This window comes from Thermobia domestica, chromosome 12, assembly GCF_964235325.1.
Source record: "Thermobia domestica chromosome 12, izTheDome1.hap1.1, whole genome shotgun sequence".
Classification (NCBI taxonomy): Eukaryota; Metazoa; Arthropoda; class Insecta; order Zygentoma; family Lepismatidae; genus Thermobia; species Thermobia domestica.
This window is the reverse complement of record NC_137465.1, coordinates 93,045,019-93,061,525: the sequence shown is the minus strand read 5'-3', so window position 1 is coordinate 93,061,525 and position 16,507 is coordinate 93,045,019. Positions and strand designations below refer to the sequence as shown.

At 36.9% G+C, this 16,507-nt stretch overlaps 1 protein-coding gene across 1 annotated transcript; it reads right to left on the bottom strand.

The window, feature by feature from the left end:
• Positions 1 to 13,088: 13,088 nt before the first annotated feature.
• Positions 13,089 to 14,168, bottom strand: LOC145666039 (uncharacterized). Its single transcript, XM_081733138.1, has one exon. It carries the CDS (start codon positions 14,166 to 14,168, stop codon positions 13,089 to 13,091), a length of 1,080 nt encoding a protein of 359 aa, XP_081589264.1.
• Between the last annotated feature and the right edge of the window lie 2,339 nt (positions 14,169 to 16,507).

The window sequence follows — 16,507 nt, the reverse complement described above, 5'->3', positions numbered from 1 at the left end:
GACAACGAACCTCTACACTCAGAATCATTCTCCCAAGCGACTACTCCGGTACGACGAAAGCATGCAGACCTGTAGCAGAACCCTTCAGGCAACATAATAAACAAACGTGGAAAGGCAAGCGTGTTTCCAATTCACGTCTGTAATCGAAACAATGTAGTGTTCTTCCATTCCATATTTCCTGGTTTACCAGCTGATAGACAAGAACTGCGTGCACAGCTATTTTTTTTTTACGTATACGTACAGGGGAAGAACCAAATAATGAGCAACCTACAGGCGCTCGATTGATTGAGTTATTGTTGCTTTAAACGAGCTTAGGAGCTCCGAAGGATGGGACCTACAATTTGGAAAATCTGGGATCAGAACCATTGCATTCAGTGGGCACTTCAGTGGGTTTGAACCAGCAACATCATGCACCCAAGGTGAACTCAACGTCTGTTCCAACTCCCATTTAGTATTTCCAGCTGGCTTGCATGTTCTACAGCGTTCCTTTCGGCTATTCCATTCATTTTCGCGCATGGTTTGTTTTATCTTGGTATGGTACAGTAAAGGACTACTCTGTACATGTGCATTCGTCTCAGGAATGTCCTCTGAAGCAGTTCACAACATGCACCAGCACCGTTCTTCGATTTCCTCTCCTTTCCTGCTGGTTATGCAACCACACACGACACGTCAACATTGTCCGTCATTTTGTATCTTTTCGAGCTTTCGACCTGGTACCACGACTTATGAATTACTGGTGGATAGACGCGCCCTCGATGTTCATCTTGAGCCTCTTTTCCTCGGACAATTGTCCGGGAATCCCTCCGTTTCTTTGGGAAATCCCTTGCGCGCGCATTGCAGTTATCAACATGCACAGTGGCGTATTTAGGGGGGTGGCTTCCGGGCTTAAGCCCCACCGAAGTCTTACTTAGTATAGTAAAGTAAATGAAATATCTTGCAGATTTTCACATTTCCCGGATAAAGACAGTTGCCTTTGAAAAAACTTAGACAATAAAATATAACCTGAGTTTTATGTGAAAACTAAAATTAATCGTGATTTGGACTACGGCAAATACTTTTTTCTGTTTATATTGTAAGGGTTCCACTAGCATCACAGCAGAAGGGTTTTTGAGCGATTGACCGTAGGGTTTCGGAGGCCGATTAACAAGTATTATATGTTCTTATCTTTCTTTCTTGCTTTTTTTAGGGATGTAAATTTGATACACTGATAAACTAATATTGTTGTTTTGTCATAAGAGGGAACTTTTTAGTGAATGTGGGAAAGAAGACATGAATAGTGGGTCGAAGCGGTGGGTTTTGCTGGGTGATGTGTTAGAGTGGGTCATGATGGGTGGTGTTCCAAAGTGTGTCACAGTGTGTCGTGGATCAGAGTGGGTCACAGTTGGTGGTGTGTCCAGTGGATCAGAGGCCTGTAGGTCATTGGTAAGGTTTCATTGTCTCACGCCATCTCTGTTCTTTGTTTCGTTGTTTTAAGTACAATTCCTCAAGTTCAGTGCGACACTTGGTCGAAAAGTGTAACAGCTTTCTCAGGCAATCCATCCCGAGTGAAGTTTTTCCTTGTTTTTTCTCATTCACACCAGGTGATTGCCGGGATGGTACCTAAGATGCAGATCCCAGATCGCTTCCTTCCTTTGGCATTCCATCCTTTCTTCCTCCGATAGTGAGTTGTCTGATCTACATCCCTCTAAGTGATGGCCTTAAGGTCATAGATTTCTTTAATGTCCAGATGTCTGCAACACCGAGATCACTATAGGCAAGCTGGAAGATCTAATATAATGCACATGAGAGATAAAATCGTTGTCGATGCGTAAAATTTGGCATTAGTTGTACATTTCTTTGTAGTTCGAAGGATCTATACATAGGTTAAAACACAAATATGGGATTATGTTTCTGGGCTTTCACTTCCTTTCAAATTGCTGCCGCAATAACTCCTAAACTATTTATCTGTCAGACAAATGTTAAATTACCCTTTTCGTAGTTTATTTCAAATGGTGTATGGAAACATTACACTATTCTTTCCTTAACTTAAGGGAAGGTTTCAGGGATTTAGGTTGGGGTGAGTCTGTAGGGGAAGAGGAGTCAGAGGAAAATAATATGAAACATCAATAACGTAATAGAAGAAGGAAGCTGTCATTTCCAGAAGGAAGCTGTCATTTCTTTAGAGCCGTCTTCAGTTGTGAGCACTTCCAATGTCAGAATCACAATTTAAGTAACATCAATGAGATCTTTAATCCAAAAAGCATAACAAATGAAACATCAAGAAATTTTGTTCGCCACCTTGGATTTCGGCCATAAAGAAGCAAGATTCGACTAGGAAACACTCAGTTTTATGTTCAGCAAGGTACCATTATCTCTAAAAATACATGTTGCACAAATCTAGCAAAAAATTCCATTAAAATAGTTTTTTTCTTAAATGTTCACCAATGTATCACTTACTTCCAAATTTTCGCCACTATAGTTTCTTAACCACTCATGTTTCTTAAGAAACATAAACAAATAAATAAATGTATAAACAACTGAATGCTTTTTAAAGCTTAATAAGCTTCTTTCAAGTGGTGTACTGAAACACCACAATATCTTGATTAGAAATGGGTATATATATATATATATATATATATATATATATATATATATATATAGGCTCTCCACAATGTATAAAACATCTTTCCCAAGGGAGAGAGAGGTTTTAAAATTTCCATGTTGCCCACCAACCTGTGGTTGTGTGAACAAGGTGAAGAATTGTCTATCTCTCTACACGGCGGCAGTTTTGATAATGTCACCACAGAGATTCATCACCTCTGATCAAGTGTCTTTGGCGGTTTTATTCTTTCATATTTCCAAAAATTACTGTGCAAAATGGCACACTAGTAGTAGGAAGTGAAGTATTTTGTTAATATTTGGAGTAAGTCCACCAACGTAGTTATAACGTGTTGAATGCCTTATGCGAATTTGTAAAACAGGTGAATTGAAGAAGTATTGTTATAAGTTGTTTATACCTAGAAAATTGTTCTAACGGAAATATTTACATTCATTGTAGTAAGCCTTGGGACACAGCTAGAGTTATATAAGTGCAAGTATATTTCATGAGTGTCAAATTTCTTGAAGAAGTAAATAGAAAAAATCTAATGAATCATACATTATCAAAAGGTCTCTTTTGTTACTGGAATGAAGTATGAAAGAAACCTTCAACATAATTTCGTAAAATGACTCAATCAACCATTTAACCTCTTTTTCTTTTTACGTCCTGATATGAATGCCAATCTCTTCTTTTCTTCAGCCTCATGTTGTCTTAACTCCAAGTTCTTCTCTAAACGATATTCTTTCCTCAGCTATTTCCTCCATTTTTGCCATTTCATTTCTTCTTTTGATTCTTTCACTTTTCCTTCGGCTCAGGAATAAAACAGGTTTATTAGACCTCGCAAAGTGGTTCTCCCTTCTTCGAGACCACTCGTTATTTTTTTCTTTTTATTTCATCTCCTTCATGTACCCTGAGTTCTTTTTCTTTCCTTCTGGAAATTCTGTTCAATAACCTCCCCTCCTGAATCTTTCTCGATTTAACTGGGACCTGGGTATTAGGAACAATTTAACTCACCCTTTTGCAGTTCCTATTCTTACTTGGGTCCACCTTCATAAACAGCGTTTCGATATATTGAAACACAGTTCCCTTCTTTCATTCCTTCTATAACTTGCATCTTTCAAATCTAAACTCAACGTAAGTTCTAACGTTTTATATTAGGCCATTTTTGAAAGAAATAGACAAATATGTAAACTTTCTTGGCATATTTTCTGTCTACTGTCATTACATTTATTTTTCAAAAATCGCAGTGACGAGTTAATCTCGTAGATTTAATACACTTTATAATAGTTGCTAGATGTAATGTAAATGCCATTAACCAGACCCCATAATCTGAAGAATATTTTGCTATATTATAGAGTTGCATGATAACGTGGTATGATGTAAGTTAAGAAGGTGTTTTATAACCTGTTACCATTGCTTACTGATACTTGTAAATTAAAAGAAACATCTGGAATTGGAAATACGTCAAGTATCCGGGTTAGCAACGGTTAGGCGGCGACCGCCGCGGCGGTCTGTTGGTGGCGGTTTGTTATGCAAACACCATACTATTTGGTGAGGAATTCAACGGCAATGTGCAGTGAAGTGAGAAAACAGTTAAAATGAGCAAGCACTCTGATTTTTAAAAAGGGAATATTGATGTGGTGTGAGCGTGAAAGTCTTAGATATGTAGGTGGTTCGCGAGGATAGTGTCTAACGTAATGTTGGATTACAAAACTTACTCCAAAACCACATTGGTAAGGAGAAACAGTGTTCCCAAGAAAAAAGCCTCAGTAACAGGTCCACCTGAGCATTAAAGCGGATTGTCTCATGAAGCCTTCGTGAAAGAACTTTGTATGGCATGGACATACGCAGTCGGATTACACGAGTGAAACTGCTGTTAAGGGCCATAAAGCTCTAATACGATACCAATGCTGCTGCAAATATCCGAATTACACCGTTGATGACTACAAGTGTGTGATATGGTCGGATGTGTTATTGTTCACGTTATTTCTAACTATGGATCGTGTTTATGTATGGCAGACCTAAGAAGCGTGTGATTTGCAGTGTTTCTACCAAACCGTGAAACATGGCAAGGTTTCTGTGATGTTCTGGCTCGCAATACCCAGATCATGCTGGCGCTTGCTGGTCGTGTTACTGCACATGATTATGTCACCATTTTACATGTCCAAGTGCATACTTTCATACTCCAGGATGATGATGCACCCATGCGCCTAGCTGGAGTTGTCGCGACGTGGTTTGAAGAACATTAGACGTCAAGTTGAACATCTTCCTAGGCCTGCCTGCCAGATCCTCGAATCTCAACAAAATTACAAATCTGTGGTATATTTTACATATACCCAACCAGACCAGATTTTCACTGCCATTCTTTTACCGAAATAAGTGAAGCACTGCACGTGAACTGAAGTAATAGTATTCCATTTGTTACCACCCATGACGTTTATAACTCCATTCTAATTTGCATTAGAGGCGAAAGGTGGAATTGATGGTTTCAATACAAATGATAAAGCTATTGCTGATCCCATGCTGACACGGAATTTCCTGACGTAAGAACACGAAAACAAATCTACTAATCATTAAGATCGCATTGTGTGGTACATTGAAATTGATGATATCATCACAAATCATATAGCTATTGCAGATTTCATGATGATACAGAATTTGCTGACGTAAAAACACGAAACCAAATCCACTAAACATGAAGTTCAGGCTGTGAATAAATTCGAATTGATGAGTCCGACGCACTAAACCTCTGAAGAATAAGGATACAAATCCTGTGTTTAAGAAACGTAACTTCTTTCTGTTCTCTTACTTCCATGGGTAAATAAATACCCTTCTGGAAAATAATATTCTTATAATTTTCTAGCATCACTACGATTCTTAATCCAAATTTTGTAGGAACCATTTGGCTAGATAAGATTCTGAAACATATATATTATGTTGTAAATCGCTAATCTTAGTAAATTATTTCATTATATCACGTGTGTTTTGAAACTGTAAACAAGGAGACATTATGCCTCTAAAATGAATACTCTCTCGAACGATACTTATATATCAGTACGTTGTAAGTGGATGTGATGAAATTTTGATGACGTTGCATCAGCATGTTCTTACATGTACTATTGCATCGTGATGAAGCAGTTTGCCATTCGATTCTATTTGAAACGGATATTTTTAATGAGTGCAAAATTTTCAACTAAAAATTTTTAAAAGAAATTTCCAAAGTAAAATTTTCAAACAAAAATTTTCAAACTAATTTTTTAAAAATGAAATTAAAAATTCGAAATAACATTTTGAAATTAAAAATTTTTCAAACTAAAATTTCGAAACAAAAATTTTATACTAAGATTTTCGAAGAAAAATTTTTGAAAACTAAATACTGAAACTAAAAATTTCAAAGCAAAATTTTCTGAGATTTCTAAAAAAATTGAAACGAAAAATTTTCAAACTAATTTTTTTCAAAATTAAAAATTTCAAGAAAAAATTTTTCAATCTAAAAGTTTAAAAACAATAATTTTGAAATTAAAACATTATCAAATAAAATTTTTAACCTAAAAAAATTCCAAGCAAACAAAAAAAATTAAACAAAATTTTCAAGCAAAAAGTTTTAAAACCATATTTTCTCAATAATAAAAGACAAAACCAAAAATTGTAAACTAAGGATTTTAAAGCAAATATTTCAAAATATTCAAAAAATGAAAAACAATTTTCCAAAAAAATTGAAAGTGAAGGTTCTCAAGCAAAGAATTTCAAACTAAAATTTCAAAGCAATATTTTGAAACTAAAAATATTTTTTAAAAAATAAACTAAGATGTTCACAAAAGTTTTCGTACAAATATTCAAATTGAAAAGTTCAAAAAATATTTTGAAACAAAATGTTCAAACAAAATTTTAAAACCAAAAATAATCAACCTAAACAATTTAAACAAATTTAAACTAAAAGTTTTCGAACTAAAATTTTAAGCTAAAAAATAAAAAAATGAAACTAAAAATTTAAAAAATATTTTGAAACCAAAATTTTCAAATCAAGTTTATCAACCAAACATTATTAAAGTAAAAATTTTAAACAATTTTTTTACAACTTTTTCAGACAGATTTTTAAATTAACAAATTAAAGAGTGCGCTCCCAATATTTAAGGAAGGTGCACCAATAGACTTGGCAACTACTAGAATTAACTTGCACTTAAGCACACAAACATACGTTGTAATTAGATTTTTATCTAAGGAGATTAATTAGGTCTATTCTAGTATTGGAATAAGTATTTGTCCATTACTGGACTATTCTATTTTCTGTAATCATATTGCATTATGACAGAATATATACCTGTCCATTTATATATATGGAATATAAAAATATTTACATACACAAAAGCTATAAAATTTAACATTAATAAATCATAAATTGTAGTTTACAATTATTCAACGAAATGAGGAATTTGATGCCAGACCTCAAACTGAGCGGATTAATTTTATATAACTGTCAACGGCTAGTGTAAGCTGTACCAACTCGTGCTTTCCTTATTTAATTTGTCTTATTGTATCTCTGATAAACTGTCGATAGTTTAAAGTTTCTGTTTTCGAATTAAAAAGTCACAATATATAAAATATATTTTATTTTTGTTCTAAGTGAATTTTTGGAAACATTTGATGCAGAATTTCGTTGATTATCGAAGATCGTTTGAGGCACGAGCCGACTATGTGGGTGCCCCAGGCTCGAGCACGCACACAAATAACTTTGTGGGTGCGGTGGACTCAGAAGATTTTTAGTTTGGACCCGGGTTTCAACCCGTTTCTCTTGCGTTCAAGTCAGCCGTTATCCAACTGACCTAAGGCAGACCCAACTTATCCTTATAGTATAGTCTTATATATAGGCAGCATATTATTTTTATCATAGCCCAGCCTTTTATGACAGTGTTCATAAAAAAAATAATTGAAATAAATCAATCAAACATCGAGACTTCCCTGAAAACGTATAGGCTAACACGTTCCGCCATTGAGATGCACCCACATAAGTTAGGGAAAGTCACCGTTGGCTCGAGGTAGACAATGGACAATGGTTAATGCTTTGGTCAAGTTAGTATTTTATTCTTTTTTGGTGTTTCTGTTCATAGTTTTATCTGCACTTTTTTCTTTCGTCAAAAATTATAAATATACAGAGTGCGGCAATTCAAAACGGGACGTTTTTCTTCTGCAATGTTAACTTTGGCACTGAGGTTTTTCATAGTGACAAATCTTTTTATGACCTTGGGAACACAAGCATAAATTTCAAGTATACCTACTAGCCACTAGCGCATAAGCTGGTTAAGTACAGAGTTGTGTTGTCTTAAGTCGGCTCCGTTTCAACAATAGAACAACGATCGAATTTCAAGATATGTGCACGATTAGGGAAAAACTCCAATAGAAACATGTGAATTGTTGAGAAAGGATAATGAGGAAATTTGAATGGCCAAATGCAAGTACAATGTCAGACCTCGCGGAATTGAACTCCAAATAATCGTGAACAAAATTTTAGCTGCTGCTGTAATCTAGATAATTTTTCAACATCCCATCAACTAGTGATATTTTTAAGACTAGCTGGAGCAATTGAAACTTATTGTTAAAGTGTTTCAATATGTTCTGAGTTAATCCTTATCCGGGCAACCGGTTCCTCCCGGGCCCAGTAGCTTCATTTTTCTAAAATTTCTCAACAACCATACATATTTCGAAGACATAAAATACTGAATTCTTCTATCTTTCGTCGAAGTTGAAATCATGAACATATCGAGTTGGTAAAGCTAATGTTTTTTTTTTTAATTTGAAAATCTTTTCCTGACGTAACCGGGCAACCGGGGCCTAGGAGGCCCCGTTTACCTTAGTGAAATTCCTGGCAAATATTAGATCAAATTGTCACATAATTATATATTGAACACGTGACTATATATTGAACTAGTCGGAACAGTATGCGGCAACAGATATTGAAATTTGAGTGTTCTGCACTTAAAATATATACTGGGCCTGACAGGCCCCGGTTGCCCGTTTACGTTACAAAAATGTCTGGACCGGACTTGCTATTCTGCTTGGCTTACAAAAGCGCGACACGAAGTTTCGCTACTTGACAAAAATATATATCGGTACATTCTAGACTACATTCTAGACTAGTCTAAACAGTAAGTGACAATAGACATTGATTTTGTGTATTATGCACTTAAAATATATACTGGCCCTCACAGGCCCCGGTTGCCCGTTTACGTTACAAAAATGTCTTGCCCGGATAAGGGTGAAAAATTTGACTGTTCATTATTTTAGTAGAGTAGGAATAGATGAGGCTTTTAATGATTTTTTTTCTAATTAACGACTAATTATAAGCCATATTTCATGGGCCGTATGGCCATATTTTGATTTTTTTTAAAAAAAAAAGCGATATTTAACATAAACCTAGGTCATCTTTTAACGATTTTGCATATTAATTAGGTAAAACTAAGTCACTTTTTAATGTTTTTGCATATTAATTAGGTAAAATTGGAGCATTTTTTAAAAAATTAGAGCATAAAGGGTTGATTATTTTAATGATATGGATGTAAAACTAGAGCTTTTAAGTGAGCGTGGCATTTTGATATCAGTTTAATAGGAGCATAAACTTTTTAATTAATCATATTATGGTAATATATGCAAATTTACCTTAATTATGATTAATATTAATTTTTGTTAACCCTTTAATTATTTTTATTTGAGTGAGGTATTAATTATATTTTATGATAATATAATACATGTATAAATAAATAAATATAATATTTACTGCTGACGTCACCACATCCTTTGGAGATTTACGATTGCAGTGCCATGTAATTAGTAGCAGAAAAATTGCGCAGCGTTTCCTGCATCCCGCTTTCAGAAGAAAAGGCGGGATGAATGACGCGCATTAATGAATCTTTTTTTTTTTTTTTTTTTTTTTGAGGGGGGCAGGTTTGGGTAATATCTTTATTGTTTCAAAACCAGAAGATGAGATTAATCTGCCACTTGAGGGTTTCGCCCTCTCTCTTGGCATGGGGTGTGTTTGCATCAATTGTGCCTTTATTTTACTTATAGTTGGGCATTGAGCTGTAGAGAAATATACTGGTTATAATAATTAATAAATATCAAAGAAACTAATACATTACAGCAACATATATATTGATAAGTTAACAGAAAACATAAATATAAAGAAAAATTAACATAGAAAAAATAAATATAACTAACTAATATATAAGAAATATATAATGAAGTCAAGATAAATATAACTAACTAACATACGCATATGAAATATATAATGAAGTGAAATGATAAAGAACAGTGAAGGTACTATGAATGCGACGAAATGAATGTACAAATATATAAAGCAATAATGGTATTCAAATAACGTCGAATTGGAAGAACGACAGTCGAGTGATGATAATGAATGCAGTACACTTGACATCACAACACAAAACAATTAAATTTGTAAATATGACGAATGCAAGTTAGTCTTCTGTCTTGGGGCGGCTCAAGACTAATGTGAAAACACTGGGAAGCCCTTGTTAGTGGTGTGATAAATAAACAGTGCTATAATGGAAAAAGATTCGGAATGTCATGATGAATGAGTTGTCGTTGGAAAAATCTGACATAATGGTGATCATCCGATAGAGTGCGAGCATAAATGGAAAGTAAGATGCTTAGTGGCGTATAAAAGTATCTGAACTGCGATTCTTGCTCCAAATCTATAAATATGGTGTCTAGAAAAATATCCTTGTAGTCGTGAAGGCGTTTAGCTATATATTTTCTACGCAATGTGTTGTATCGCAAGTGGGCAATGTGTTGAACAAGCGGCGGAAAGTTTATCTTGTCGTAGAGATCTTGATTATGGTAAGGTAGTTTGATACGAAATGCTAACCGAAAGGCATGACGCTCGAGTATCTCTAATCTGTTATAAAACTTTTGAGGGGCTGAACACCAGGCGACATGACCAAAAGTGAGAATACTCCGCATAAATGCTTTATAAGTGTTCAGTAGCAATGTTGAATTTAAACCCCTGGTTTGACCTACAAGTCGACGAAGAGGTTGAAGTCTATTTTTGCCTTTCGTAACAAGTTTCTGTAGTTGTGCAGACAATCTCAATTCATCATCGAAAATGACACCTAAATAAGTAACAGTTTTAGTTGGTCGGAGGAGATGATCGCCAACACGTATCTCAAGCAAATTCGGATTACGATGGTCTTTACTACGACAATTGGGCGTTAAAATTACTAAAGTTTGTATCTTTTCTTCGTTAACAGTAAGTCTCCACTTATTGCACCAGCGAAGAAAGTCCGTAATTGTAGTCTGCAAATTGGCGTTAATTTGCTGAATTGTTTTACCGAGTGTAAGAAAAGCAGTGTCATCCGCATATTGGGAGGTGTCGGAGATGGAAAATCGGAGGCATATAGGATATACAGAAGAGGTGAGACCCTTGTGGCACTCCCGTATAGGGGAAAATTGGGTGTGATAGAGAGCCGTTGATATTAACATAGGCAATGTGGTTTAATATAAAAGAGTAGACAACTCGAAGATAATTTAGAGGAACACCGACCTTCAGCAAATTATAGAATAACCCATAATACCATATACGATCAAATGCTTTCTCAAGGTCCATGAGTATGAGGCAGGACGGTAGTGCTTTGTTATAATGATTTGTGATAATAATGGTAAGACGAAGTAATTGATCATTGAAACTCTAATTCATGATTTTTTTGCTAACCAGAGACTAGCATCCTCTTAGAAGGCTACACCCTCTTTTAGGTGCGGGAGTTTATGGGATAGGGCTCAAGGATTAACAGGTTGAAGGCCTAAGTGATTTTGTATATTTATTATTATTTATTTATTATCACAAACCTGGACATTATGATCTTTGCGATTATAATCATAAAATGGTGGTAAGGTAAACAATTGTATATTAAATGATTTGTTACGTTAAGAATGAAATGAACCTAAGTAAAGTGATGAAAATATGAAGCATATGAAGGAAGTAACCACAGAAAATAGATAAATTAAGAAATATAAATATATCTATAGTAACATGTAGCAAAATAGATATTGCATACACATAAAATGAAATTCGAAATACAAATATAAAATATTGGTGGTATTGAGATGCTTATATGTTCAGCTATGGTTTAGTAAACAATGAAGGTGAGTGATGGAGTGAGGTGCGATACACAAGAGAACACAGGAGATGTTAGCAAGACAGGTGAAGTTATCTTCTGCCTAGGGGCTGCTCTAGGCTGATGAGGACGTAAGGAGCCCTGTTAGAGACAGAAGGACTTACTGTGCAGAAAATGATGGAAATAAGTGAGGTAGATGGGCATGAATTTGATAGTCGTCGAGTAACAATAAATCTGGGTGCTCAAGAGGGTGCTCTGGGTGCTTAACTGTGAGTAAGAGCAGTGACGGGTTGCGGTGAACTCGAGAGCGTTTTCGGGGTGGTATGAAAGTAATGGCCTGTGTTTTTGAAAGACTCCACTTCCGACACCAACTAGTGAACCGATTAATGGCTTTCTGGAGAGCGTGATTGATCTGGTGGATAGTATTTCCTAAGGCCAAAAAAGCGGTGTCATCTGCATATTGAAATAAATACACATCAGGAGGAAGTGCGGGGAAATCGGCCACAAAGATGATATATAACAACGGTGAAAGAGCAGAACTTTGGAGTACTCCTGACAAAAGGAAGATAGGATGAGAAAGTTGATTATTGATGCTGATGCAGGAGAGATGACATACAAGAAAGTGATAGATGAAGCGAATATAAGTAATGGGAAACGCGAAATGTAGAAGCTTATGAAGAAGTGCCATATGCCAAACTTTATCAAAGGCTTTCTCAAGGTCGAACAGAAGTAGGCAGGATGGTTTAGCGGAGTTATAATGAGTTGTAATGAGAATGGTGAGGCGAAGACGTTGATCATTGATAGAATATGATGGGCGAAAACCTGCTTGGTGAATAGGAAGGATATGTTTAGATTCTAGGTACGGGTGCAATCTTTTAACGAGGATGCGTTCTAGGATTTTGCTAAAAGTAGAAGTCAGTTGAATAGGTCTATAGGAAGATGTGGCAGTAGGTGGCTTGTTTGACTTCAACAACATGAGTGTTTTAGAGGTTTTCTAGTCCATTGGGAAGAATCCGGTACGGGGAATGAAAGTATAAATGAGGGTAAGAAGTGTCAATAGTATAGGAGGACTTTCCTTAATGTGTCGGTAGGTTATATTGTCAAAACCTGGGGCAGAGTTTCGTTTGCGATTAACAACAGTAATAATTTTAGCTGTGGAAATGGATGTTGTAAGTGGATGAATTGGAAGCGTATGATTGATACTGGTCTGTAACTGAGGAGAGTTCAGAAGTAGGTTGGAAACAGGATGCTGATCGGTGATATCGGAAATCGGTATGGGTGTGAAAATTTCCTGCAAGTAATCTGCAAAGGCGTTGGCTTTATCCTGATCACTGTGAACTGGTGTGTCATTATGGAGTAGAGGATAGTGAGGTTTAGTGTATTTACCGCCCAGAGCGTTTCCAGAATTTGGAAGGGTGACTAGTTTCATTGAGATTGTTACAAGTTTTAACCCAGTTTCTCAGTTTATATGCCTTGATATAATTTCGAACAGTGAGTTGCACTTGATGATAATGATGAAGGGTTTCTGGGTTGCGAGTACGGACATATTTGCGATAGAGCTGGTGAGAACGTCGTATCATAGTTAAGTATTGAGGCGGGAGATATGGTTTGTATACAATGGAAAATGAACATGGAATATAGAGTTCTGATGCATGAGAAATGGTAGAACTGATTATAGTAATGCACTCGTGCAGCTGCTCTTCCGTAGCTGGTGGTTTTTGATTAGCAAGAGATTGGGAAATATGATCACGATATTTGTTCCAGTCGGCTTTGTCGCAACGGAGTGATAATCGAGGAAGTGGTGTGTTGGCAATTTGAAGGGTGTGCGTGTTTTGATAAGTAAGTTTGAGAGGTGCGTGATCACTGCCAATTAGATCGAGGACTTCGACTGTGCAGTGGGAAGTTATAGAGTTAGAAGAGATGACCACGTCAGGCTTTGTCTGAAAGACAGGACGAGACGGTTTTTGTAGATCATGAAAATTTCCTGTTGTATGCGTAGTAATAAACTGTAAGAACGTAGTACTTTCATTATCTGTGCGACTATGGAAATTAATGTCCGTCATGATGAGATCATGTTTATAAGTATTTGAGATATGTTGGAAAAAAGCAAGAGGGATCTGATGTCCAGGTCGGATATAAACTTTGATGAGAGTCATTGCGATATTTGGGAAATACAAAGTTGCGATAGCATGTTCTGGAAGGTTGGGAAGCGGACAGGTGTGATGCCGAAAGGGCAAAGTATAGTAGAAGCCAATGACTGCTCCACCGTTAGCTCGTTGAGCATGAATCTGGCTATCACACCGAAGTATGTTGTAACGGGGAATGTGGATAGTATCAGTAGGTTTTAAGAAAGTTTCGCTGAGAAGAAAGGAAGTCACATTTTCTTCCAACAGGAGCGTGTCAAAGAGCAGTTTGTTTTTGGATAATGATCGAATATTCAGGAACAGAAATACAATACCCATGATAAGAAGTAGTATGTGGGAGTAGTTATTGGTTGGACGAAAGATTTGTGTTATGAAAATAGACATCGGTATTTGAATAGGTCGCGTTGAAGGAGGCGTGGAAGATGATGCAGGCAGCATGAGTAATTTGTTGTAAGATATGTGGACGGATAAATGGGTGAATGTTTTGTAATGCTAGAATTGTAAAAGCTAGAAGTTTATCAATAGTGACGGGCTTCGACTCTACGGGAAAGTCGGTATTGGTAGATGAATCATGTGTTCGCAGTGGAGCTACTAGTTCTGGATGGGATGTTTCTGGCGGAAGTTTACCCTTGCATTTGTAGCTGTAAGTGGGTTGTTGTTCGTTGCATGTAGCGCACCGAGGTGGTTGAGTTAGATTCGTACACGAGCGAGTAGGATGTGTGCCAGTACAGTAGCCACATACGACAGTATTACGGCAATTTGCAGTAGTGTGTTGGTTATATGCTTGGCACTTCTCGTAACAAATTGGTAATGGGGGTGAAGACCGAGAAGGTTCCACACGATGTCTTTGCTTATATATGTAAGCACCATTAGCAAGTAAGATATCGATGGTTTCTTGAGATGCAGTAAGGATCCGCACCATATACGTGGGTCCTTGATTGTTGCGAATGCGAAGGGCTTTTGTGATGGTAACCCTCAGCCCGTATCTCTTCTGAAATTTCATCGTCGGTGTACGACGGGTCGACACCCCATGTAACCACAGAAAGGAGAAAAGGTTTCTTAGGTGGTGGAGGTTGTTTGCGCCAAGATGAACTAAGAGTTTCTATGGTGGCGTTCTTACCGAATATTTCAAAAGAGGCTTTATTACGTACAGTGATGGCAAATTTTGGATCATGTGACTGCAGTATAATTCCGTTACGACTCTAATGAGATTGACCCTAGGAACATATTTACGTAACTGTAAAACTACAAACTTGATATTGTCGAATTTAGGGTAAGAGTGAATGAAGCTGATGATCGGATGTTGAGGGAGTGCTCAGAGAGGATTCTGAAGATACATCCTCAGTTCCCAGATCCACGGCGTTAGATGTTGGCGGCGATGTTTCAGACATATGCAGTCTCTTAGCTGGCGGTAAATTTCTGACACGCTCAGCGTAGTTCTCTGTGTGTGAATGGGCGATCGTGATCAGCTGGAGGCATTCGAGACGGTAGAGGCATTGGAGCGTTCTGAGGCTCTACGATGTCTATTGCCGTCCTTCCGCTTTTCCACCTTCGTGGGATGAGCCGATGGGGCGACAAAGACTAGGGGTAATCCTCTATGACGACCATCCATCGAAACCCCAGTGATCTGAGGAGGATCCGCCAAGGAGATATAGACTGGGGCCAATGCCCGAACTTGATGAACCTAAGGCGTGTACAATGATGCAATGAAAAATGATGTAGGTGAGGTGACCCGTTCGGATAGCCACCAAGGTAGGAAGAAGTTTCCGGACAGACCCGTAGCTCTGCACACCTTTGGCTTGATCAGTCTGGAGAGCAGAGCTCGTAGGAATGACGCAGAAAAGTCTCCGGGATATGGAAAAGGAAGGTTTCCAAAAAACACAATAGCCACGCTATTGCGGTTGTCGCTAGCAAAAAATGCTTGCAGTCGAAAGTATTGTGTGTTGTTTCATGAATTTTTTAAGGCTAGCCTTCGGCTAGCAAATTGTTAGAGGGCTACACCCTTTTTTAGGAAAGGGAAGTTATAGATCTAGTAGGAGTGGGAAAAGGGTGGATGGGCTATGGGCTTTTTATTATTATTGATAACTTTACTTTATTATTTTCACTTTGTGGTCTTTATGATCTTTGCGATCATAAACATACAGCAGAGGTAGAAGGAACTTTACATTGCACAGATCTATCGAAACAACAAAATAATAATACAGTAAATGAAAGAATACGGAACAAGAAACGAGTAATTAAAAAAATATCTAAATTAGGAATATATAAGAGCGAAAAAAATTCAGTAAACGAGAGAACTTAGAACAAGTAACAATAAAGAAAAGAACTGACGAAAGTAGGGTATAACTAAGATACAAATTAGAAATCATAAGCACTAATGCAGATGAGAGATGAAATAAGGTCCACTTGATGCCACAACACATCACGATGAATGTTAGAGAGACAAATGCGGTCATCTTCTGCCTAAGGGCTGCTCTAGGCTGATGAGGACGTGGTGGGCCCTGTTAGTAAATTATGGAATCCCTGTGCACAAAATGATGGAAAAATATGAAGGAGATGAACATGCAGGCGATTGTCTTCAAGGAGTTGTCGATGGAGGTGGTCTGGTGGTACAGTGTAGCAGTATAATGTAAACAGAAGGTGAAGTGGGGTATAAT